Source organism: Phaethon aethereus, assembly GCF_964289735.1.
Source record: "Phaethon aethereus genome assembly, chromosome: 7".
Lineage (NCBI taxonomy): Eukaryota > Metazoa > Chordata > Aves > Phaethontiformes > Phaethontidae > Phaethon > Phaethon aethereus.
The window spans coordinates 30178980-30205403 of NC_138583.1; the positions used below are offsets into that span (position 1 = coordinate 30178980).

The 26424-nt window shown below is 42.9% G+C and overlaps 2 protein-coding genes across 2 annotated transcripts; one reads left to right on the forward strand and one right to left on the reverse strand.

Moving 5' to 3' along the window:
- Window positions 1–10762: 10762 nt before the first annotated feature.
- Window positions 10763–24462, forward strand: PDCD4 (programmed cell death 4; the record flags this gene model as incomplete). Its single annotated transcript, XM_082002418.1, has 11 exons — window positions 10763–10802; window positions 14146–14445; window positions 14994–15088; window positions 16829–16942; window positions 17222–17443; window positions 17716–17813; window positions 19320–19434; window positions 20256–20363; window positions 21705–21815; window positions 22928–23067; window positions 24402–24462. The coding sequence occupies 11 exons, from the start codon at window positions 10763–10765 to the stop codon at window positions 24460–24462; spliced, it is 1404 nt and encodes a 467-aa protein (XP_081858544.1).
- Window positions 23397–26180, reverse strand: BBIP1 (BBSome interacting protein 1; the record flags this gene model as incomplete). The annotated part of the gene is made up of 3 exons (XM_082002419.1): window positions 23397–23449; window positions 25853–26046; window positions 26135–26180. 2 exons carry the CDS (start codon window positions 26178–26180, stop codon window positions 25892–25894), a joined length of 201 nt encoding a protein of 66 aa, XP_081858545.1. The 3' UTR covers window positions 23397–23449; window positions 25853–25891.
- Window positions 26181–26424: the final 244 nt, after the last annotated feature.

Below are 26424 nucleotides of genomic sequence, written 5' to 3' on the forward strand. Positions count from 1 at the left end.
TCCTCCCTGATGCTCGCTGACTGCATGCTGGTGACTGCTGCAGCGCTCCAGCCTGAGACCGACGGGCAATGCAGAGCAAAGCGAATGATTAGCATTATTAAAAACGCTTTGCAATTATACAGTGCCTTTTCATCTAGAGATTTCAAAGCTTCAGAGCACTCACACAAAGTTACTTATTATCCCTGGCGTTTAGCAGAGTCAGGAAATGAAGGAAAGCAGCTAAGTGACTTGCCTTAGGTCATGCAGTAAGTCGGCGTCAGAGGTGGGAACTCGGCCCCGAAGTGCTGACTCCACGGCTCATGCCCCAACGCGAGGACACACCTCACCTTCCCCTCTGCCAGGCCAGCTCCTTGGGCGTGCGGAGACGGGGGAACTGCTCGGCCCACCCGGAGGGTCAGCACAGCCCGGGCAGCGCTCAGGAAGCGCCGGGCTGGGAGCAGCACCCACCATTCCGAAGCCCCGCTCCTTCCCCCAGGAGCCCCATGCACACGGCCAAGGGGCTGTTGTGGGACCTGTTGTGCCCGAGGAAGCAGTCCAGCTCGCCGCAGCACGGTGTGGCCAAGTCCACGGCAACCAGCGACCTGGAGGGCCTGGCGGGCAAGGTGTGGTGTGCCCCTGGGCTGAGCGTCGCCGCTGCAGCCCCCGCCTCCAGCACGGTCCCTCCAGCCCGCTGGCCGTACACACACGGGAAGACTGCAAGGACCTTCCTTGACAGGGGACATCTCTAGACACGCTTCAGCCTTGATACCCCAGCACACGGCATGCAGGAGCTGGTGAGGACCAGAGGTGGTTTTGCTCGTATCAGCACTGCAGCCAGGCTGCACCCTCCCGCTAGCCGAGCCCCGGCTGCAGCGAAGGTGCGGCAGCACTGACTCCCTCCAGCCCCGCTGGTGCAAGCCTGCCCAGGAGCCCAGATACACGTGCAGACACCCGCCAGGAGATCAGAAATAAATTTCTAAGTTACGCTCTTTGGCTGGCCCAGCCGGCTGTGCTGCGGGATGCACTGGGTGCCAAACCTCTGTGCCTTGCAGCCAGAGAGCTGAAAACGTCAAGCCCTTGTACACCGACACTTCTCTGACTTCGGCCCAGTGGTGGGACTTTGGGACAGTGTGTCCAGAAGGAGGGACTGAAGGGGAAGAGTGAGAGGAGAGAGACAGAGAAAGAAGCAGACGTGAGACAGGGTGAAGAGAGGCAGGCAGACCTCTAGACCTCGCTGGCCAGGAGAAGGCCTTGGCTGAATCTCCTGGCCCTGCTGAGGTAAAACACCTTTTTGGTGTTTACCACAAAAGGTGACTTGCACAGTTATATTTTCAAGGTTAAAAAATTATATCTAAAAAGAGCAACTAATCTAATTCTGCTATACCATTGTGTTGCTTATTTTGACCTTAGAAACATCAGGAAAACTACTGTGGTCAAGTTTTTTTCTGGGAGACTTGAGATGCTTCAGGTTTTTTAACGATAAAGAGTACCCCACTTAAAATACTACATCCCTGTGATCAAGGCAGGCATGACTGATACAGCTTCAGACTTACAAGGGGCGTATTTAAATAAATAACAGGAACTAATCCATATAGCCAGCTTTCCTTAGGAGCTCAGGGATTTACATGTCTAAACTTCACTGGGATGAGCCTCCAGGACTGGGGATAAAATTCCAGTTAATTAAGCATAACTTCAGTGGGGATAAAACCCAGGCAAGGGGAAAAACTTGAAGGCAGAGACTGCAGCTGAATGCATTTCAACCTCAGAAATGATACTGAGAAGAAGCAATCATTACAAGGAATTATTTTATAACCAATTGGTTATAAAAGCTATGTCTCAAAAGCGAGTCAGACTTTTGTCTTTTACAGGGTATTAATAAAAATGGGAAGATGTTTTTCCTGGTTGCACACAGCTGAAGAAAACAGGGAAGGAGCAAGAGAGATTACGTAGGATAGAGGTTGAAGTATAGCAGGTATGTGCAAAATCCAAACTCATACTTTGCCTTAACTTTCACTGAGGATGAGGATGTTAATCATGTGGCTGCAGATGAGAAGGATAATGGGATGGGGGTATGGAAATGTTCACAGCCAGGATAGAAGCAAATCTCAGGGCTCCTTCCTGCACTGAAGGTAGAGGAACGAGCTAATCCGCATGCCAGAGCTCCGGAAGAACTGGCCCGATGTCTTTCACAGGTGCCTCAGTCAGGGACAGGAGCAGAGTGAGTCTGTACAGAATCATAGAATCATAGAATCTTTGGGTTGGAAGGGACCTTTAAAGGCCATCTAGTCCAACCCCCTGCAGTGAGCAGGGACATCCCCAACTCGATCAGGTTGCTCAGAGCCCCATCCAACCTGACCTGGAATGTTCAGGGATGGGGCATCTACCACCTCTCTGGGCCACCTGTGCCAGGGTTTCACCACCCTCATTGTGAAAAATGTCTTCCTTCTATCTAGTCTAAACCTACCCTCATTTAGTTTAAAACCATTACCCCTTGTTCTACCGCAACAGCCCCTGCTAAAAAGTCTGTCACCGTCTTTCTTATAAGCCCCCTTTCAGTCCTGGAAGGCTGCAATAAGGTCTCCCTGGAGCCAGAAGTGAACTGATCTGGACAAGAACAGGCATGAAGGTTTCAGCTTAATAGTATATAGAAAGCTTCAGAACAAATAGTGAAGGAAAGGCTAGCAAAAGAGAGGGAGGTAAATGGCATGAGATTAAATGGGTTTATCACACCCATTTATCTTTCTTGGGTAAAGTAAGCTGCAAGCCATTTGCTTAGTGAAGGAAATGAAGTGGATCTCACTTATCTGGACTTAAATTGCACATTTCATATGGTGCCATGTGGAAAGTTCTTAAGAAAAGGGAGAAGTGATTTAGCACAAGGTATAAACCCTGAAAAGACCTGCTGTGAGAGCAGCACACGGCTGTCAGGCTGGAGGGCAGTTACCACGGGAATGTGGAACATCACTCCTGGAGATCTGGCAAAGTGCTTTTGTAAATGAACTTGGCACTACTCTTAGAAGAGAACTGGTGAAATTGCTGATGACAGAAAATATGAAGAAACCTCAGGAATAAGGAGTCTTGAAATACTACACAGAAAAAAGTAATCAGCAGCAAAAAGTGGTGGTCACAAGCGCAAATGACCAAACCCTTTCCTACAAGCTAGCTGGCATTCGCGCTTCGGTCACTGAATAACTGACTTGCCAACAGAGTGGAAACACAAAGCGAGAAATGCAGTCCTGGGTGGCAGCAGGAAAGGTGCAGCCCAGGCTGCAGTGAAGGCTGGTGGTGTGCTCGAGGAGAGGCCATCTCGCTTCCTTTTGCAACGTGAATGCCGAGAGCAGGAGGATTTTTCTATGTAAATACTCCAAGGAAGGGAGAGGGAAGAGCTGATGGTGCTAAGGGCCAGTGCTGGTACAGAACAGACGATCAGAAAGAGGCATCAGGCATTTTGGTTAGAAGATTGTTACTAACGATTTGACAATGTGGTTCTGGAACAGCCTCCTCATTGCAGCCATGCCTGCAAAATATTAAATCACTTTGAGGACGGAACTTGGTAAGTTTATGAAAAGGATTATATCACGTGGTGCCGGTGATAGGAGACGTGGTAGCACGGAAGTTCCTGCCAGTCCTATGCACAAAGGTAAATATTCTGTAACCCTCTGTCAATATAAATATGGAGCATGTGATTATACACACACAAAAAGCAGGCACATGATTCATTAATCACAGGACCTCATCTTGTCAAATAATAATTACAAGGCAATAACACACCTTGTTTTAATAAATGGGTCCCTAAGATTTTCTCCCACAGTAAACCAGTAAAAAACGATAATTATTCCAAGGTAAAGGTGGTATTTGGTGTTTCTGGTTCTTAGCTTTTAAGTGAACTCACTGTCTGGAACTCTTAAATCAAGTACCCCCATTTTTCTTCTGCACATTTCACAAGTTCAGCCCTTTCCAGTACAGCATCTTTTCAGATGCGTGATTGCCTTTTGTTAAGGCAAAAATGAACAGATGACGACAACTGCAGCACAGAGGAGACATGCCTGAAACAGTTTTACAAAGCAAACCCAATTCTAACGCTTCTGCCAGGAGGATGTACTCAGAAATGTGAAGAGGGAAGGCTTTTTCAGCAATGTGAGGGGCAAGTCCTGGAAAGCCACGATAGAGGCAGGTGAGCTGTGGTTCGGGAAGGTGTTTATCCAAAGCCACCGTAGTGGGTGACTCTTCGGTTTCCACGGTCGGGCAAGCGTGAGCTGATCCCCCTCCACCTCCCAAGGCTGCCCAGCCTCGACAAGGCACTGCACACCCAGGTCTGCAGCACAGCCCCATTCCCAGCTCACCGACGGAGCTGCAGGAGGATGTTCAAAAGCAACTCTAATTACTGAGCATTAAAAAAAGCAAAGGCATGTTTTAGTATCCTTTCAACCTGGAGCTGACGCTGCCTGATGAAGAATGGGATTGCTGTGCTTGCAGTTCATTTTATGAAGGCACCTTTGCAGAAGATGCAAAAATAAAAGGAGGCTGAAGGAAAAGAAAGCAGAAGGCCAGGAGATAGGCAACTGAACAGAGCAGATTGATTTAACAGATAGGATACGTTTTTACTGTCTGCATTATGTGTGGAAATTCATGTTCCAAGTGACACAGTAACAGACACGATTGTAATCAAACAGAACTGCTGAGGTGTCAGGAGCACAGATGCTGCCTATCGAAAATATTTAAAACAGAAAGTAAAACTTTGAAAAATCCACAGCGGGGAGCGCAACGAAAATGCTCTGTGATGTTTCTAACCCAATGCAACTTCTCTCTGCTTTTCACTGCTCGCTCTGGTGCTGGAGGTCGGACGACCTGCCGGAGTCAGCCCAGCTACAGCTCAGATAAACCTTGATGAAAAGCGAAGGCTGGCAGCAAGCTGGCCAGGGCAGCCTGGAGACACGCGGTGTCCATTGTGCACTCGACATCGGACGGGGGGAAGGGCTGCTCCACGCGTTTTGGGGAACTTCAGCCAATGGATTCCTCCCCTGGGTGTTACGGGAGGGCTTGGCCAGCATGCAAGAAAGGGAGGGGAGAGTTTGAAAACAACCCAGCAGGCTCTAAGGAAGGAAGGCAGCTAGAAAGTGACCTGCTTGCCTCCGTGCGAACATTTTGCTCCAGGTGACCGGTGGCGTTAGGTGTGGAAGCGCAGGAGGGGCCTGGTAGCTGCCAGCGGGTCCCCAGTTGGCGCAGGTCGGCGTGGCGGAGGTCTGGGCGCAGGTAACCCCGCGACGCAGGTGTCGGGGAGCGGGCGTTGAGCTGCGCAGCCTGCACAGGTTGCCTGGTGCTGCAAACTAGCCAGAAACGGTCGAAAGAGTTTGGGTGGTTTGGGTTTTTTTTCTGTGGGGGGAGGTATTCTGTGCTTTTGTTTTGATGGGGATTTTGGTGGTATGTTTGCTGTTAATACGGCTGGGGGAGGGAGGCTGGGAGAGAGCAAGCAAGCACGTCTCTGCAGCTCAGAGGTTAGCATGAGATCAACTGTCTTTTAAATATTGCAGGTGGTTTTGAGGTTAGAAAGGCAAAAAGAGGCGATATCTTTTAGCAGACTCGTTGATACAATGGAAAAATACAAATAATCTTTTATCAGCCCTTTTTCAGGTCACAGTGTTTTATGATTCAGAAAGTATGTGCAGTCAAATCTAGATGAGATTTTCACTGATTGATAACCCAGCTGCTAATAGAGACATTCAGCAGAAGAAAGAAAAAACAGACCATTTTCTTGTCTGGAGATGTGCTGGATGGTTCAGGGGTTTTAATCTTCCTTTGATTACTGACCCAGTTTTTGGGCCTCTGGAAGTGATCCAGTCCTAAATTTTACCAGAAAATCCTCTAGCAATTTTCCAAGGTGCTTTAAAATGTGTAATTGGCATGATGCACTGATGTGCTGTTTTGTGGCACCTTCTCTCCTGCAGGTTCTGGTTAACTGTTTCAGTTTCTCTGCCACTTCCTTCATCCTCACTGCAAAATCTCTTTAAAGCCCCTCTTCTGTCTTGCAGGGGAAGCTGAATTCCATGATCTATGTTAATAGCTAGGATTTATTTTCCAAAATAAATGATGATGATGTAGTGGTTTGCCTGGTACGTGCTAGTCAGTGGCGGTGCAAAGAGCAAACCAGAATTATTTTTTGATTGATGGGGGAACAACATCTTTTGAGGCTGCCTCTAGGTAGCATGTGAAAAAAGTCTTGTGTGAGCATGCTGAACTGTCCTGACTTGAAAATTTCTGCAACTTAGTGTCTTCATGAACAAGAAACATTTTCTTTCTGTCATTTGTCTGATGCGGAAAGTATTTATCATTAAAAATATAGCAATTGTGCTGCACAGTCTTTTAACAGATTACTGTTGTTTTAATTCTTAAACTTACTTTTGATGATTCATGCAGAGCTGGGCCAGTAAATTAATTCAGAGGCTTTTATACAAGGAAAGTTTGGCTCTTACTTCACTCAGAAGTACACTGATTCGGAGTAGAATTACACTGGAAAAATATGTAAAAATACTAGAAAAGTCAAGTCGTAACCTATTAACTGAGGAGGATTCTCTTGCTGGCAGCTGAAAAATCCTGCAATGCAAATGTACTAAAGCAGAAGGGATCTCCATTTTCTTCCCTCACAGCACTGGACTGCTATTGCTTGGGCTCTCCGGACTGACAAATTACAGACAGAAGACAAAGGGTTAGCTTGAGTTTTTAGGAGAAATTGTGAATGGAGGCAAAATACATGACAATGAAAGGGACTATAATCTCCAATTAGGTGTCTGACCTCCAGCAGCCTGTAGAGAATAAACAGGGTAAGTGGAAACTCAAATAAGGTAGAAAGTTTGGAAGGTTGTGGATGGATATGCTGTCAATCCTAAACGTGCACAGTGCTAAGAGTTACAGCAGTGGAGGTGGCAGCAGCATCTTTTACCTGTCGAATTGCCTGAACAGTTGGAATCCTGTCTGCCAACTCTGGGGCAATTGTGGTGTTTCCCAGTCCTGCCAGAATCTCTAAACTCCTGCCCTGTAACACCCAATGCTGAGAAGAGGGTAGAGGGGTCTTGTGAAGAGGGATCAAAAGGTCTGAAATCCCCATGTTAGCCTACAGCAACACAACGAAGAGGCAATACATTATTTTTCTGATGGTTTTGCCTCAGAACAAAGCACACTGATTTCTAACTAGAGGACAACACGATGTTGAAGAGGAGCCAGGCACAGCTGTCAACGTTTCCACGGCTGCCTGTGCTGCTAGTCCATGCAGGCTTCTCATCTTGCCCGTCAGGTTCTGTCCTGGACCTGCAAACACCCATCCAGCCCCTCACAGGGTCTCTGGGGGCAACCCTTCTCCATATCCTGGGTTTTGTCACTTCAGAGCGAACCTGAAACGTGTCAAAGGTTGACAGTAACGAGCCTCCTAACCGTTAAGAAGTCAGGAAATGACGGCATCACTACACTGATAGCATAAACCGGCTTTATTTTAACCACCAGGTCAGACATCCCGAGTAGGCCGGTACATGCCAGAGGGCCTGCAGGACAGGGCTTGAGCAGGAGGGAGCCAAGCTGCTGCCGGCAGCAGCAGCATGCAGCGCCGCATTGGAGAAGTCTCTCCGACTCCCACATAGAGCCACTTCCTTCACCTCCCGCCGTGAACGCTGCCCTGGCCGCTGTGCGCAGCCGGCCGGGCCGCTGCCACCAGCCGCCGCACAATCGGACGTCCCCTCACGGGCCGCGCCGCCGGGAGCCACGGGCCCCACTCCCCCTCCCCGCACGAATGGTTCCTTCCCGCTCCCTCCCCGCCGAGATGGTTTCGCCCTTTCCCCTCGTTCCTTTTCCTGCGGTCTGAATACCGTCCCCACTACCGGCATTCCCGCCTGCCGATTGGCTGCGGCGGCGGGCGGGAGCCAGCCAATCCGCGGCACCGCTGGCGGCCGTGTCGCTGGGGGGAAAAAACCAAAAACAAGCAGGCTGGGGCGCGCGCGGCCGAGGGGGCGGGGCCGAGCGGCGGGAGCGGCGGGAGCGGATCGGCCGGGTGCGCGAGCCGCCGCCGCCGCTGTCGGTAACGGTCGCGGGGGCGGCCTGTGAGGGGAGACGGCCCGGCCCGGCGCGGGCGGCCGTGTCTCCTCCCTGAGGGCGCGGCGGCCCTGCTGGGTGCGTGAGGGTGGCCAGGCCGCGGGGCGATCGCTGAGGGGCGGTTGGCGCTGTGAGGAGCTGCTCCCTCTGACTGATCCCCGGCCCCCCCGCCGCGCTCTCGCTGCCCCGCCGCCTCCGGTCCCTCGACGGTGGCAGCCCGGCTCGGCTGTCCTCTGGCCGTGGCAGCGTTGCTGAGGGCACGTCCCGTGAGGTGCGGGTGCTCCTCGGCCGCAGCCGGGCCTGGGCGATGGGTGCCAGGGCCGTGCGCCCGCCGGCCGTCAGCCCCCAGTCACGCCTTTTCCTACGGGCCGGAGTTGTTCCGCCATTGATTTCTTCAGCAGCCCGGGTTTTGTAGGGGTAGTTAAATGTTACCTGGCGATTTTTGCGCGCGGCTGCGAAATAACAGCTGGCGTTTGCAGGTCTCCGAAGCGTTGGTGACGGGGAGCCTGTGTTTAAAGTTAGGGAGAAGAGAAAAATCGCCTGAGCTGCGTGGAAGTTCCTCAGGGATGTTTTGCATAGACGTAAGGTCTTGAGAAGTTTTGGAAGTTTTCTTCTGCAGCGTGTGTTGTTCCTAAACGTTAATTTGTCTCTATTTAGCTGCCGGGGCAGAGTTGCTTATTTAGAAAAAGTAAATGCGGTGGTGGTGAGTAGAGAGAGCTGAGTGTATTTTAGTTTTCAGTGACTTAGGAAATGCCCTTATCTGCCGAACTACTTTAAAAGTACTTTTTGTATCACTGATTAGTCTCAAGATCTCTTGCAGCATTCTTGTTTTGCAGATGCTTACATTTACTTCTGTCCATTTTCTTTACGTATAATCTCTAATGTAAAATTTTGGGGTTGTTTCTTCTGATGTTCTTAACGCAGGTTTTCAAATTATGTTCTGCAGTTGATTGGTAATACTGTAAGGTATAATTCTGCAAAATATAAAGGAATTTTTTTGATACAGTAATAAATACTAGCATCGTGAAGCCCAAGCAAACCTGTTGGCTTGAGTTAATGAGAGGGTGCATTGCTAAATTGGGAATATGTCTCCTGATCGATATGACAGCATGAATTTTAAAGCTCAGTTACTCCATCATCCTCGTTGCAAACAAAGGGTGCTGAATCTCAACAAGACAGCATATGGAATATGGTTATTACGTTGCCATAGGCGGAGAATTTCAACTAGGGTCTTACATGGAATAAGTATTTCCTCACTTGAAATTTAGGACTTGATTACAAATGATGAAAGTTATGATTGTTATTTAATACAGGTTTTCTCCATTGTCTTGTTTTTGAAGAGGTAGACAACTGATGGAATATTCCACGAGGAGGAATAAAACTGTTCTTTCAAGGTAGTTTGCTCAGATTAGACTGAGGTCCATACAAGAAAGTTCTCAACCAACAGTGACACTTGGGAACTCCTGAATGATTCATTGAGGTAACTCAGAAAAAACCTTTCTCAAAAAAAAGGTGTCGGGCAGGGACGACTTCTTATTATGCAAAGCTTTTAAGTGTTTGGGTTGACATTAGGAAATGCAAGATCAGCTTGACAGCTTGATACTGTGCCCTAAACCAGAGTTTCTTTATTGCCAACGGTTTGTGATGAATCATTTGCAGCTAATAGGTCTGTGGTAGGCAAGTGGGCATAAGGGGAGGAAAGAGAAGGAGAAGAAAAGGGGAAGGGAGTGCTGTCGTTTGGTGTCATAATCTTGCAACGCAACGGTAGGCTGTTTTTGGGGCAGCAAAGGATGAGAAAGTGGTAAAGAGCCACTGAATTCTTATGGGGCAGACACAAATACCAGTAATATTCACAGGACTACAAAATGATTTGTGAACATCTTGCAGGTGAAAAAGTCTGTGGGGAATTCTGGAGCTGCTTAATTTTTTTGTGTACGTAAAGGAACGATGAATGATCCCACCTCTTTCACAGCGATAGGGGGTGGTTTGTACAATAGCAGCTGCTAGGAAGAGGGAGTAAGAGAGTAACAGAAAAAGAGAAGCGGTCAACGTTATCCTTTGCAGATTGAATGGTGGTTGTAAGGGGTGTTTGAAGGGTGCCAAAGCAGAGATGTGAAAGCTTGACAGCTCTATGTACGCATACAGTAAAAGATAAAGACAATGGCCTTGAGGAGAGGAACAAAAAATAGCTTGTCTTCTAGGGCTGGTCTGAACTTGATAAATTGGTACCATTTTATCAGTATAGTTCACCTGAAGAATATTTCTCTTGTGGATGAAATTACATTGATATTGTATACTCATACAGATAACCACTTTGCAGACTAGAACAGTCTAAGTTGATGTGGCTTTTATCAACTAAAAAAAGCTGCACACAGAGGGCTTTTACCCTTAAAATAACGGCTTTTATCCTGGTGCATCCTCTATAAGCAACAGAACTGACAACTGCTAAGACATCAACGCTTAGATAGATATGTTTGAGGGTGGTGCTGTCTCATTTTACAAAGTTTACCTTCTCAGGAAATTTTCAGTGGTTACTGATAGTTTTTTTAAGTTATAATTAACTATTTTTTTGCATTGTATTTTGTGAGTGAAAGCCTTTGCTTCTTTAGGATTTCATTAGGTGCTTTTCTTCCCCTAAGCTTCTCCATTTCTGTTTAGGCCTTGGAGGGAAAACGTTACATTTCACAGTCAGTTCTGTTAAGCAACTATGGAAATAGAAAAGGAGCACATTTATGTTACCCCAACAGGTAAGTAATATAGGCAATATTTTTTTTACTAAAATTGCTTAGCTGACCTGAAGTGTTCTCTATGGAAAAATTGTATTACCTGTTAATTTTTTAACAGTAATGTTTTTTAAAAAAAAAAAAGTTTCATAAAAAATTTATAGACTAGTTCTTTCAAGTATCTGTCATAGTATCCTGCTTGATTACATATATTTCAAAATTTGTTAAAATCGTAAAGTTAATATTTCTTTAACTTGCTAAATAATAGTGACTCTGGACTCCTTATCGTCTGACTTCCAGTAGCGCTGGTGTGACGAAAAGAGTAAGTTCAAAAGTAAAATGTCTAGGTGCATTTGAGAGGTACAGATTCTGATTTTATGTGGCTGTTTAGCTAAAATTAGAGGAAACAAATGATGAAAGGCTTGGCTGGAAGTGGGCTGGCATGAGAAAACTTTACTGAATATATGTTAGAGACTGCAATGAAATTGACTTGTTTTGTCGATCTCACAAACATGTTTTGTGATGTCAACAGGGTTTAATGTTGTTTCCTGTGTCTTCCAAAGGCTGTGATGATTTGCACTGACCTTTTTATACCAGTTTTCATAGGTTTTAAATGTTTTTCAGAAAAAAATCATATATATTAAGATGGTATGTAATGCACTTGAAGTGGCAACATGCTCCATATGAGCTCTTATTTTAAACCCAAATTAGTTTAATGTAGAAGGTACATTGCTTCTCAGCATTTTAGAATTTTATTTGGATAATAGGTGGGAAACTGCTAGGTATCTAAATAGACCTAATTTGGTGAAATGAAATTTGTTTGTAGGTAAGTGCTTTCTGAATGCCTTGTTAATTAAGGTAGCACCATAAAACCACAGATTTTAAGTGTGCCTGCTAGGCTTAATAGCAGGGTAATAAGATCGATGTGGATAACTCTTTAATATATAGTAAGCAAAGTCGTAAAGTTTACAGAACACTGTTACTGCTTATATATGTGTATGCATATCATGGCAAAATGAGAAACTGAAGGGAAGATCTGCATAATTTTATATGTACTTTTCATAAAACTATTCTATTTTAGAAAAATTATTCAAAATTAATGTATCTCTCTAATCTGTTTTTTTCAGCCTAACTAGGTAACTAATAGTGGAGGGCCAGTTGGTCATAGTATTATGGAGAAAGAGGTTGCAGCTGGAAGTGATAGTGTTATATTAAAAAATAGCTTAGTAATGCAGTGAGAAATACTAACTCTTATGGGTCGGACGTTTCCTGTGGAGGATTTCCTTTAGTCTCAAACCTGAGATCAGTATTGTGTAAGGAGGTTGGACTGCAGCCTCCCATTTTATCCTTAGTTGTCAGATTCAGGACTGACTTGTGTTAATTGTTGGCCATTTTCTTTGGAAACTGAGAAAGAATTAAGTGGTCATTGAATAGTGTAGTTCCTGGACAGACAGATTGCAGGTCTAGACTGCAGAAATTCATGGGAGAGTGAGCATGAAGAAGAATAATTTAAATTCAGTTGTCTGAGATGAGCTGGTTGTGCTGATGGGGTCTCCCTGGGGAATGAGAGGAAGGAAACCTGTTTGGTTTTGCTTTTTTCCCCCCCCTCTGCTAGCGTTACGCAAATCTCTCATTGTTTTATTAAAATATTAGACAAACTGAGAAAGCGTGTTGTGGGAATCTTTTCCTGAATGTGATGCATGGTTTTCTTTCTTAGCTTGCTGCAAGCATAAAAGGAATGTTTTTGTGGGAGTAATGAGTGGAAAGATGAAGCTTAGACTGGAATGGCCACATTACTGTTCAGCTATAGCATTCACATCTGTGAACACTAGTATCTAAATGTTATTTCTTTGATCATGAAGGAGGCAGTTGCATCAAACTCTCTTCATTTTGTAGTGTAGAATTCTCTTTGATATGGGTAAATACTCTGAGTTTGGAAATATTTTATTAGTGCACTTTGCTTTCAAAATAATTTTTCATGAACCTGTTTTGAATTGAAAAAATACAGTTCTGAGAAGTATTGCCAAATGAATGTTGCTAATTAGAATGTATTGGGATAGTGAAGTAATACATTCAGCTAAGTTCAAATATAAATTTAAAATACTCTTCATATTCTGGGTTGATGGCAGTGAACTTCTCCATAAAGTAGTTTTGGCATAGCTGGAAAACCAGCTGCTTCTGTGTGCCTCATCATTGCACTTTCTAGGGTTTGGGCTATAGGTTGTATGTTTTGAGACTCTACTGAATCCTCAAGAAAAGCAGGTCTGTGTAACAGAACTGAGCCTTTTCCCTTTGCATGTGTTTTTTCCAATTTGCAAGGACTCCCAGGGTACTAACTGGAATGTAAAACAGGTCCCCAGACATTTTTTTTCATCTTAATGGCTTAAGAAGGGGAAGAAGAAATGATGAAGGCTTTTTGCGCTTAATGCTCTCAGTAAGATGTGCTGCAGAACCATATAGCTCAGGTGAGGGACAGCCTGACTTTGTGAAATAAAAGACTTTAGATCCAAATTTTAAATGTGCATTAACTTCCCAAAAGAGTGAAATTATTGCACTTCTCCGTGCTCACACATTTACATCCTTAAGTTGTGAGAGGGTTTTTTGTTGGGTATGGAAAAAAGCTAGTCAGCTATTATATATGATTGTGCTGGGGAATAAATCATGGCCATTTTAGAAACAGTCTTGATGGAAGTCACAGTGAGGGGCAATCCATAGAGAAGAGAGATCATACTGTTTCAAAAGACTTTATTCTATGAGTCTTCGTTACCAAACTGCCCAGACTTTGTGTTAAGTGATTCCCCCCTGTAAGAGTTGTGATGTTTTTGTGTTCTTGTAAGTCTAAATCATTGCTTTTTTAGCTGGTGAGCTGTTTGAGATTCCTTGAATGAGGGGAATGTTGGTTGATGATTTAGGGAACTAATTTCACTTTGGTGACTGGTCTGTTAACATTAGTGAGTTGTTACAGAATTTACTGTACTGATAGTTTTGTTTCTAGATCGAGAGTTGAGTGGGTGGAGCAAGAACTAGGCACGTAGATCTTATGCACTGAGGAGTTCTGATAGTTTTTGTTTAACAAGGGTGGGGTTTTCTGTGGTTTACCTTTTTATAAATGGTTTATTCATTTGCTTTCCAACCCTTGACATACACTCTGTTTAGATTGTGGATAATTTGTGCAGGGGAATAAGGAACTCCTTATTACTGTAATGTGTAGACATATTCTAAAGCCAACACCATTTGCCTTAACACTGTTGGAAATAAGAGTTCTATTTAATGTTGTAATCCTTTTTAAATGGAATGTGTTTTGGTATTTTAACATAAAAACTGTTTAAAACTATAACAGATTTTTTTGGTCTGTCTCCTTTTTAAGAACTTGAGAATCTAAGTGATGCTCCATTTTCCGGTGATGAAGAAAATGGTGGATCTGAGGAGCGAAAGACTGAAATCAATGGAAACTGGATTCCTGCAACTTCAATTACTGAAGCCAAAATAAATGCTAAAGCAAAGAGACGGTTGAGGAAAAATTCTTCTAGAGATTCTGGGAGAGGAGACTCCGTTAGTGACAATGGAGAGACACTGAAGATTGGAGTTGTCGTACCAACGAGCCCTAAGGGGAAACTCCTGGACAGGCGATCCCGATCTGGAAAGGGAAGGGGTCTACCCAAGAAAGGTTGGTGTAGCATAAGAGAGTAGTGTCAGGAAGAGTCTGTCCAAAACAGTAAATTTTTTTCCTCTGGGAATCATTTTCATAAGCAACAGTCGCTGTGCTGGCATTTGGTTCTTTGCTAGACAGTAGGTGGCAATAGGAGCTAATGGTAGGTGGCATTCTTATCAGAAAATTCTGTATGTGTATCATCAACTTCTGTCTTTAAGGTAAGTACCTTTTCTTAGCAAATTTAATAGACAAATTCGAACTGTTGGTGGTTCACAGGACTGTTATTAATACAAACTTAAAGTATTGTTATATTCGAAAGTACAGTTTCAACCTTCAGTAGTTCTTGTGCAGTTTCATGCTGCTTCTAGTATCGTACTGGAAAGTGATGAAAAGACTGGTTGCTGAAGTGGGAACGTGTCATACAAACACACCCTTTTCAGCATATCTTGTTAGTCAGGAGGTGGGCACAAGCAGTGATACATCACTTTTAAGAATGTTGGGTTGAACTCAGAAGTATTCTTCGTAAACTGGTGATCCTTGCTTACTCTCCCATATTTTGCCAGGTGGAGCAGGCGGTAAAGGAGTTTGGGGAACACCAGGTCAAGTGTATGATGTGGAAGAAGTAGATATTAAGGATCCTAACTATGATGATGACCAGGTAGGCAAATAATTTCTTTGCAGTGTTGGTTTTTATTCCCTTTATTGATTTCAATTGCTGTGATGCTTATATTAATGAAAGTTTGACCTTGTGAGTTACGTGAATGTCAGCCTGACTGTACTAAATGCTCATTTTTATGTTCATGAACGGATTATTGCCTAGTTAAAGACAACTGGTGTAGATGTGTCGTACTGTAACACTCACAAATCTTACCCCACAAGCTCTCTTTCTGCGCCTGGCTAGGCAGCACCCTTTTCCCAGGCGTGTTCTTTCGCTGCTGGTTCTCATAGAATATCACAACGCTGCTCTGTATTGCAAACAGGCACCATATGAAAAATTCCACACAGACTTTCACAAGTTAGGACTTTAGTCTGGGACAGTATCCTTTATGGATTTTTCTCTTCCCTGTATTCCCAGCATTCACAGTATCTTGAATCTGCTTGGTAGAAACACTTCAAACTACTGCAAAGTTGATATTTTGTTTGCATGTATTTATTTAGGATATGTTGTGGAAGATTGTACCTTACAGCCATCTTATTGGGGGGATGGGGTGGGGTGAGGAGTAAAGCTTATTGCGCAAAGGGTGCTTTATAACATTAAATTACCGAGGAAAGGAAACACTGATTACAAACACAGTTACTAAAGTTTCTGAGATCAATACAATTATGAGACTGCAAGTAAATTCTGTATAACATAAGCAGAGCAATGGTGGTGTCCTTTGAGCAGAGGCTGTTTGTTGTAGCCATAGCTGCTGAGAGGATGGTATGTGGGAATACCAAAACTTTCTTCCAGTATAATTTTTTTCCCTGCAATTCAACACTTCCATTAGTAGAGACAGCTATTAAAGATGAAGCTGACGAGTGCTTAAAAGCAAGTATAATGAAGAATGAATATTCCATGGAACTTCTGTATGCTTAGCTTTTCTAAGGTTGAAAATGAAGACTGATGTGATGGAAGGACAGGCTTTTGGACTTCTGCTATTCTACTTGATCATGGAAAGCTTCTTTCCAATAAGCATTAGTTGGAAAACTTCTTTGTTCAGATTTCTGTAATTTGTAGTATTGCTCTGAATGTTACTTCTGTAGTCTGTGAGGAGTAGGGAGCTGAATTGCAGTGGGGAGATCTGGTTGTGCTGGAATTCTGCAGGACCAGGTTATACAGGAGGCAGTTGCTATGTGATTCTTTTTTCCCCTTAGGGAATGTCTTTGCTCACAAATACTCTGAAAATACCTTTTCTCTGTGTACATGCTGTCGTCATGCAGTCACTAAGGAAGAGGGAACACAGGCGGGCTTGCTGTCAGGAACTGGGAGTGCCACTTCCAGGGAAAGATGCTGAAAGTTAAACCTTGTGCTGTGGCACAGCTAGTTGCTGGGCTGGGACAAGATTTTCTATTGCTCTCCCTTCAGTTCATACGCACTTGATCTCTGTGTTCATATGGGGTCAGCAGAATCCTAGGAACAGAGTTTGGAGTGTTTACCATTGTTTAACAGTAAATTCAGCCTTTCAGTTGAATTCAGCTAACAGTAAATTCAAAATACAAGAAAGCATGACATTCAGCCAGCATTGTCCAGAGTTTAATGGTAGAGACATCTCATGTTTTCTGGCAGAATACTGACTACCAAGACTAAAGCATTAAGGATTCAGAAGATACATTTTGATGCTATTAGCACTGCCTAAGATGTAAGAGGAGACAGTATTGTGTACAAAAGGGTATATGGTTTTGTTGTGTTTTTAAATAGGAGAACTGCATCTATGAAACAGTAGTTTTACCTCTGGATGAAAGAGCATTTGAAAAAACTTTAACACCAATCATACAGGAATATTTTGAACATGGAGATACTAACGAAGTTTCGGTATGTCGCGTACCTTTTTACTTATTTATTTTAGGGGGCAAACCTGTAGAATACAAGAGAATCCAACTGCTAGCTATAAATGAGTGTATAAATGAGATGTTGGCAAGAAATGTGCAATAACAATACCTAAGCAGTTATATTCATTACATGAACAGAAGCTTGTATGTAAATATATAAATACAAGTGCATAAATATTTATTTATTAATAATATATTTATATTATGTATACAATAAGAATTATGAAATCTTAATCTGTTTTGTTTTTTAACTCTTATTTAGGAGATGCTGAAGGATTTAAACCTTGGTGAAATGAAATACAGTGTGCCAGTGCTGGCTGTTTCCTTGGCATTAGAGGGCAAGGCTAGTCACAGGGAAATGACATCTAAGCTTATCTCTGACCTTTGTGGGACAGTAGTAAGCAAAACTGATGTGGAAAAATCATTTGATAGACTGCTTAAAGAACTACCTGAATTGGTGTTGGATTCTCCCAGAGCACCACAGGTATATTTGTAAAGTTTTATGCTAGTAGTCAAAAGCTTTTTCTTTTAAATTGTGGCTAACATTGATTAAGTAAACTGAAAGAGACTCTGTATTTTGAAAAATATCTATGGATTGTCTTACTGTCTGTAATCCCCTACCAATTTCCCAGGCTGTATTTTTACTTTGAGATGGCTAGTTTAAATAAAATCTGAAAACCAAAGACGTTATAATTGTCTACCTAAAACTACTTTTAAATTCAAAATTTAATGAAAAATGCTTCTGTTCTGTTGCAGTTGGTGGGCCAGTTTATTGCTAGAGCTGTTGGAGATGGGATTCTAAGCAGTACCTACATCGATGGTTACAAAGGCACTGTGGATTGCGTCCAAGCTCGGTAACTTTTCTTGCTTTCTATATAGCTGCAGTCTTCTATTCCAAATGCCAAAGATAATGATCAGGAATTTAGGACTTCAGGATAAATAATTGGTTCTCTATAACTTCTTATTTTTTCATTTAAAATTATAAAAAAGAAACCCCCAAAGCCTGCAACGATTACAACAACAAAATCCAGAATAAGTTGGGTCAGAGGATAAATATTGCAAGGACCTGAAAAATTTATTGAGTTCAGTTTGTCAGGTTTGTTGTCCAGCTTCTGTTTGAGGGTGGGAAAAGAGCTGAAACAAGAAGTGATTATAGAAGGTTTTGTCTTTAGAAAAAGCTTTAATGTGATTAATGAGTAAATATAGCATCAGGACAGCTGCTGTAAATATGCTGTGAAATACACAAGGGATTAACTGTTTTGCCTTATAAAGGTTTGAAGCTCATGCAGTGCTTTCCCAGACTTTCTTTGTAATGCTTTATTTATCAAGAAGTGTAATTGTTTTCCATGTCAGGGCGAGAAGTTTGAAGAAGCAATCTCTGACAAAGAGGGACATTTTAATAACTAGTCATGTTTTATTATTTCTCCCCCGTAAGTGTATGTTTCAGGCTTGAAATGCAGGTGCTGAACTCTTGCAGCTTCTGAAATTTCCATTTGTAGTGATTATATTTGAGTACTTTTAGAAGGAAGGGAAATGCTTAGCTGCCTAACTTGAGGGTTCGAATTGTGGACATTGTCAGTTATACAAATGTCTCCTGTGATTTGAAGGATTGTAGCCTGCATATTGCACATCTGGGATGCTTTGCTGCCTTTGCTATTTCTTGACCTGTATTTTCTGCTTGTTAAGTCTTGGTGAATAGAGTTATTGTTATTGGCTAGCCCGCAGTATGAGGCTTGGGAAAACTGTTCCTTCTTTAGCTGTATGGTGCTTAACTGGATCTCAGATTTCCTTTTTCCACTTTACTTCCTTTTTCATTCTTTTCTCAACGAAATAGCAAGCTTCCTTAGTTCACGCCATCTTTTTGCAACTACATACTTGACTTCTGAAGTGCTGTTTTGGCTTAAATTCACAAGGTTTCATAATTCTTCAGACCCCATTAGAAAATAATATTTCAGTAGAAAGCTGTTCTTCAGTGTGGAAGCAATTTTTGTTTGAGGTATACATGCCAAGTTGCATTCTTGGAGGAGCCTGGATATAATCCATCTCTGCATAAGAACATACTAAGTTCTTTCTCATGAGGATGTTTCAGGTTCTGCATTGATGATTCAGATCTGCAGCCACCACAGGATTGTTACCTGTCCTTAGCATGGTATAACCGAAAGTGTAAAGGTGGTGAAAGACAATGTGGGGAGCTAGCTTGCTGGCTTCTTGATCCAGATGTCCCTATGGAGTTGCTAACCCTGACCTCTTCCCAGGGATCTGGTTGCTTTGCCCAAAGAGGAATGGCAGCAGGGGAAGTTACAGATGCCTTTTAATGAAGTTCTGTAATAACTTTTTAAAATGCTAACTTTGCTTTCTAGAGCTGCGCTGGACCGAGCTACTGTGTTGCTGAGTATGACAAAGGGTGGAAAGCGTATTGACAATGTGTGGGGGTCAGGAGGTGGCCAGCAGTCTGTGAAACACCTTGTTAAAGAGGTAACTGACTTCTGCAGAACTCTTCTCGCTAGAGTTTACTGTTTGTCTGAGTTTATCTTGTTTGGGATGGAGTGAAGAGATACATACATCGTGTAGCAAAATTATGTTCTGAATGTTGTTTTTATTTTTGGAGTTTTTAAATAATTTATTTATACAAAGTAGTCTTTAAAAATTTATGTAGTGTAGATCATTTTGTTGATTCTGTAGTATTTGTCAATGGTGGGAACATGCTAGTACGGTATTCTGTGTTTGCAAGTACACATTTGTTTTTGCTTTAAGCAAAACTTTTAAGCACTTTTTAAGAGCTTACAATATAAAATGGTGAAGTAATTAGAAGAGCCAAGATGAAACTGTCTAAACTAGATAAACTATTATTATTATCTGGCATCACTGATTAAAAGCACAGTAATAACTTAAAAAAAAGAGAGGAAGAAACAGGAATGTTTAGTGATCCATGCTATGAAGTGTGCAGGTTTAAAGGAAAAGGTCATGTTATAATTTCTAGGTTGAATGTAACGATAGGAGTTCAGGGGAGAAGATAAACTTAATCGTACCCATATTAGCCTTTTATGGGGCTACACATCTTAGAAAGCAATGTTTTTGGTGCTTGTGTGTCTGTATTAATGCTATGGACAGGTGTCTGGCCTACACTGTGCTTCAGGTTGCTGATAATGTCTCAATTTAATTACATTATAAAAACACTAGCAGCAAGTTTCAGGAACTTGCAGCTGGGTTGATTGCAGGCTATCAAAACAGTTGACAGCTTTTAAATTTTATACCTAATTAGTGTTGGGCTTTTTGTTTGTTTTAAAATTCAACAGATTGATATGTTGCTGAAAGAGTATTTGCTTTCTGGAGATGTACTGGAAGCTGAACGTTGTCTTCAGGAACTGGAAGTACCCCATTTTCACCATGAACTTGTATATGAAGTAAGGAGTAATCAGAGTCCCTTTAATGATTGTCAGTAATACCAACAGGTTTTGTTTTGTTGTGGGCATGCAAATAATATAACTGGAATCTGAAGCTCAGGTTGCGAGTTCTGATATTATTTGAATAGCTAAATTGTTTCATGTAAAGTTAATAGTTTGTGTGCTTGTTTGTGTGCACACTGTGCAGCAAATAAGCTGCTAACTCTGGGAAGATCCAGAACTAATTTTTGTTTGTTGTGTAAATAGTTGAATTCAGATTATTACAGATTCCTGAAAAAGAGCTTGGTTTATTTTCAGCTGAGGAATAGCAGCAAGAAACACGCTTTGTTTTGGTGTTTGTTTCTTTTCAGTTTCAGATATTTGGGTATTCTAATAGGTGTTACCTGTTTTAAGTTATAGAACTTCCTTTTCAGGGTGGGATTGTTCCATATAGCATATTTGTAAAAGCTCTGAGATGTTTCAGAACCAGACTACATGAAGGAAAGATCTCCTCTGCTGCATCTGGGAGACTGTTCCCATTTGTACTCCTTTATCTGCCAAATTGGGAAATGGCTGTTTACCGATAAAGCTGAACACCCACAATCAAAAAAATTTTCTTATCTGTAAATTGACTCCTTTTAGAAAATTCCTTCATGATAGAAAACCAGAATCCTTTCAGCTGATGGGGGTTGTAGAGATCTGTAGATTTTAAACTTTGAAGTTCTTCTGAAATCACAAATACAAAAAAAATAAAATCATAGATACAAAATTAATTTCACAAAATGAATTAACTGCCATCTGTACTGTAGCAGCCATATGGATATCATAGAATCTTTGGGTTGGAAGGGACCTTTAAAGGCCATCTAGTCCAACCCCCCTGCAGTGAGCAGGGACATCCCTAACTAGATCAGGTTGCTCAGAGCCCCGTCCAACCTGACCTTGAATGTTTCCAGGAATGGGGCATCTACCACCTCTCTGGGCAACCTGTGCCAGTGCTTCACCACCCTCATTGTGAAAAATTTCTTCCTTATCTCTAGTTGAAATCTACCCCCTATTAATTTAAAACCATTACCTCTTGCGCTATCGCTACAGATCCTGAGATACATATTTAGAGAGAGAGAGATACAATCATGTATCTCTCAAACCCAAGCCAGAAAGGCAATGCTTTTCACTCTGTCTAGTCCTATTTTTTCATACCTTTTATCTTTATCCAAATAACTTGAGTGCAAGTAATAAATGGACTTGTCTCCCCAGAAAATACATAATGCTGCGGTCACTCCTTCTTGCACCTCATATGCTTACACAACATGTACTCAAACCACCGTTTCTTTTTAGTTAAAACACCTGCATGATTTGTTTCAGGCCATTGTAATGGTTTTGGAGTCAACTGGAGAAAAGACCTTTAAAATGATACTGGATTTGTTGAAATTTCTCTGGAGGTCTTCTGTGATTACTATGGACCAAATGAAAAGAGTAAGTGTGGCATTTAGAGAATTTTGGGTAAGGTCTTCCAAAATTTGTATAGTTTTTATCTTCTTTTAAGTGCTATTTGTAGTCTGTTGCTGACGGCTACTTTTTTTTTTAATTCTCCGTGGTCATTCTGTATCCCATGCAAATAATCTGTCACTGGTACATGTACAATACTTGTAGATGTGGTGCTTAGGGACATGGTTTAGTGGTGGACTTGGCAGTGCTGGGTTAACTGTTGGACTTGATGATCTTAAAGGTCTTTTCCAACCTAAATGATTCTATGTACTAGAAGAAGTACAAGTTAATTCTGAGCAGTAAGCTCTCTGTAGAACTGCAAGGTACAGAATATTTGAATCTTCATTCAAAGACTTCCAACTGGTCCTATATAATTAAATGGTTAAAACTAGTAATTTAAAATGCTGCAATATAGCTTCATTTTTCTTAAATATAATTTTTCTTTCTATCCAGTAGTTCTTCATAATTGAAGTAGTACAATAAGGACTCCCTTAATTAAAAATGTCAATTAGAACAGTATATAGAAGCTAGTATTTTACACAGTTGGAATCATCCATGGCTTTCCTTCTGGATATTAATATAGGACAGCTTTTCTGTCCCAGGGCAAACTAGGTACCACACAGACTTGTGTCAAAATTTACCCAGCCATACTGCTGGCGGGAAGTGATGAAGTCATCTCTGGCTGTCACCAGTGTTTCCCATACTGCATAAACTGTTGTGATGGAGATTTGTGGACACTTTTTTTTTTCATTTACATGGAAGAAAAATTAATTTTTCTTCCTTGTGTTACTACCCATGCGATAGCAGCCAGGCTAACATACACATTCTGTGCTGTCTGGATTTCTGACTTCTTTAGAAGTTAAAAATTCAGCTGGTGTTTCTATGTAGACAGGTAGTTGTGTAACACCATGGTATTGGCTGGTATTCGACCTTGATTTTCCACTGACTTGCAGCTGCTCTGCTTTAGGTTTGTTGAAACTGTCATTAGTATACATGAAACTATATGGAAAAATAAATCTTCCGAGTGCGAAAGAGTATTTAAAAAATTTGTAGTAAAATCATAGAATAACTAGATCACTATTCGAGTTCTTACATTGCAGGGCTATGAACGAGTTTACTGTGAAATCCCAGATATTAACCTGGATGTGCCACACTCGTATTCTGTGCTTGAGCGGTTTGTAGAGGAATGCTTTCAGGCTGGAATGATCTCCAAACCACTGAGAGACCTCTGCCCTTCAAGGTACTTGTCTTATTGTAGATAGGTGAAGGCACTGCTTTTTGTCCCCATTGTAGGTAACAGAAAGCAAGATCTTATGACCAAAATATTACAGATTGGAACTGGAAACTATGGAGGATGGAGAAACAGAGGGTTAGACTGGTAAAAATTTTATTAAGCAGCTACACTGATGTGAAACCTGTTACGTGGAGGCTGGGATATATACTTGAGGAAAGTAAGGCTCTGGCAAGTCCCAGGCAGCACACCTGTGTGCTCTCCAGAGGATGAAGGCCTGCCTCCTCTCCCCTCTGTTGTGCTGATTGGCTTGGTAGAGATCAGTGCAGTACCGAGAGGGAAGATTCAGGTGTGGCAATGATTCATGTAGGTGGCAGTGGAAAACTGTCAGCTACAGTGGGGGAAAAAAAATTGCTTAAAAAAATGGTTTAAACATACCAAACGTCATGAATGCAGTTCCAAGACAAGACAACCAATTCTAATGCTTACATCAAAAGGAATAGGACACTTCTGTGGAATGAGCTGTACACACCTGATCCCTTTGTATCTGTCATGTTTGTATAGTGCTTTTTGTTTTGTTATTTATTTACTTATCCATAGCATAAATAATGCTGTTTGAACTGTAGCTAATCAGTATTCTGATTCTCTCCTTAGTGGCCATAATACAATAAATAATTTTCATTTCCTGTGGGGAATACGTGTAAATTTTGAAATACGATGTTAAAACTATTCTTTGCAATTTTCTGCATCAGGAAAATTTGCACATTTGGGTGTTTTGTTAGGCTTCTTAAACCATCTTGACAGCTTGCAATAAATTCAGATTTTGAAATGTTAGTGTCTTTATCAAAAACAGCCTCCATTTGTGGACTTTAAACTTAAAACTGAGTTTGTGTGTATCTTGGTATCAAATATTTGTTTTACAGGTTTGGGGTGTGGGAGGGTTGAAAGTCATTGCTGCAACAAAAGCTTGATTATACTTCAGTTACCATTAATACACTGAGAGGCATTTTTGGCTTACGCGTTTCAGTTTTGGATAGAAACACCACCATTCCTATGTTCTCAAACTAGCATCTTTTGGAACTGTGAACAATGGAAGGTAAGCAAAGTAGAAAGCACTTGACAATGCAAATTTTGAAAGGCTTCTTACAAATAAACCTAGATGTAAGATTTGGATAGATTCACTTTTTTAAGCAATTTATCAGTGATCAAGAATGTCAGCTGATCTTGCTGAACCTTGTATTTGACTCCCAAGACCAAGAGAAAATTCTTTTCAGTGATAGGTAAGAAAACACAAGTGATGCTACTTTGAACTTACTGAAAAGATACTTTCTACTTTCTTACAGGGGCAGAAAGCGTTTTGTGAGCGAAGGAGATGGAGGTCGTCTTAAGCTAGAAAGCTACTGAATGTGAGGACCAACTCCTGAAGCCTTAAAAGTTTAAAGGGAAAATAGGTATCTATATATATACAAACACGCATGCTTTTTTGGTGTGTGTATGTATATAGGTATACACATATATACCAAAATTTTAAGAGTTGCTTAGCACAGTTCATATTTTTTTAAAAGCACATGTTTTGGGTACAAATTGTTTGTTTTTAAATAGTTTTTATAAATTTCAGAAAGAAAACTTATTTCTTTGGGCATATAGTGGAACAACTGGCCACTTTGCTATGGTGGTGCCTTCAAATAAGCTATCTTCTTAAGTGCCATATGTTTATGACCTTATCATTCCATGTTTGCATCGATGCCTGACTGCCGCTCTTTCTTTCAAGGACAGTGTTGTCACCATAAAATCACTGGTTTATACAAAGCTTTATAGAAGGGTCAAGTTAAGCTGCTGTGATCCCATTTCCATTGCTGCTGAAGAAATACTGTGCTTTGGGAGGAAAAATAGCTGTTTCTTTATTTTAAAGAGCCCAAGAAAATGGAGTTGGGTCATAAGATAAATTAGTCTGTTCCAGAGGAGAATGCTGGTTGGTTTTTAAGCCCCCGTGTACCAAACTTGTCTCTTTTTTTTCTATGTAACCGGAAAAGTGAAAAGTTGTGGTAAAGCATATTAAAAAATATTTTTTGTGAAGCTTTCCTTTCTGCTGCCGCTTTTTTTTTAAACAGAACGAATTTAACTCTCTTCAAATCTCTGAGGCATGTGCAGTTAAGCTGTACAACTAACCCCGCCTTTTTTTATTACAATCCACAGAAAAACATCGGGTAATTAAGCTCAGGGTAAGTATTTACCAAATGTGTTTTTTGAAAGCAAGTGACTTGCGTAGGAGTGTCTAGGCTGGCACAGAGGTATTTTGAACGTGTCTCTACAGCGCAGCTTTGCCCAAGCCCCTTCTGAAGAGCGGGATGGATCTAGGGCAGACTCCTTCACAGCACCACGGTGGAACCCCGCCTGCTCCCCTACGTTCTGCAGTTTCGTGCCAAGGTTTCCGGTGTTCAGAAATGCTGGGAATAGCCGCTGCAGGGTCGGGAGGTGACCTGCTCCCGGAGCCGGGGCTGCAGCCCGTCCGCTTCCCGGGGCGCTGGCATGCCAGCCTGACAAGCCGCTATCGGACCGGCGGCGCCGTCTAACTCGCCTCCTCCCGTTATCCAACCGGCCCTGGCCACAGAGCAGCGCCTGCCGGCGTTCTCCGTTACCTGCCGGACGTAACGGAGCGGACGAAAGCGGCAAGTGGAACTTTCACGGAAAAACGCCAGAAAAGGAGCCTCCCGCCGCCCCGCTCCCCCGCCCAGCAGCACCGCCTGTGGCCTCGACCGGCCTTTCATCCGCGAGCTCCGTTAAAAGCGGGTACCTCCGAGCCGCTGTCCCCATTCCCTCCCAGGGGCCGGGGCTAGGGCTGGGGCGGCGGTGGCTCCTCGGGCGGCCGCGCCGCCTCCAGCGCCGCCCGCTGCAGCTTCTCCAGCTTCTCCAGAGAGACCGACTTGAGGGGCAGCACCTTGGGCTTGCACAACACCATGGAGGCCGCGTCCTCCACCGACAACTGCCCTGCAAGGGGAGAGAAGAGCCGGGTGTTAACGCCGGGGCCGGACCGGGCCGGCTGCGCCGGCTGCCGGGGCGCGCGCCCCGCCAATACCTTGCTTAGGCAGCACCTCCCGGAACGCGGCCTTCCCCTCCGGCATGGCGGCGACCTCACGGCGGCGCGCAGGCGCGGTGCGCTGGCATGCGGAGTGCTGGGGGAAAGGCGCACCTTCCGCGAAAACTACAGTTCCCTGCCTCCACTGCGCGGCGCCGCACCCAGACGCCGGGCATTCATCCTGGCTCCCGTGCCCCGGTGCTTGCAGGGAATTGAAGTCTTTCGGGAGCGGCGAAAGGAGCTGTGCGGCCAAATCCCTGGCGGGAATTGTAGTCCTTTGCTTGGCGCGG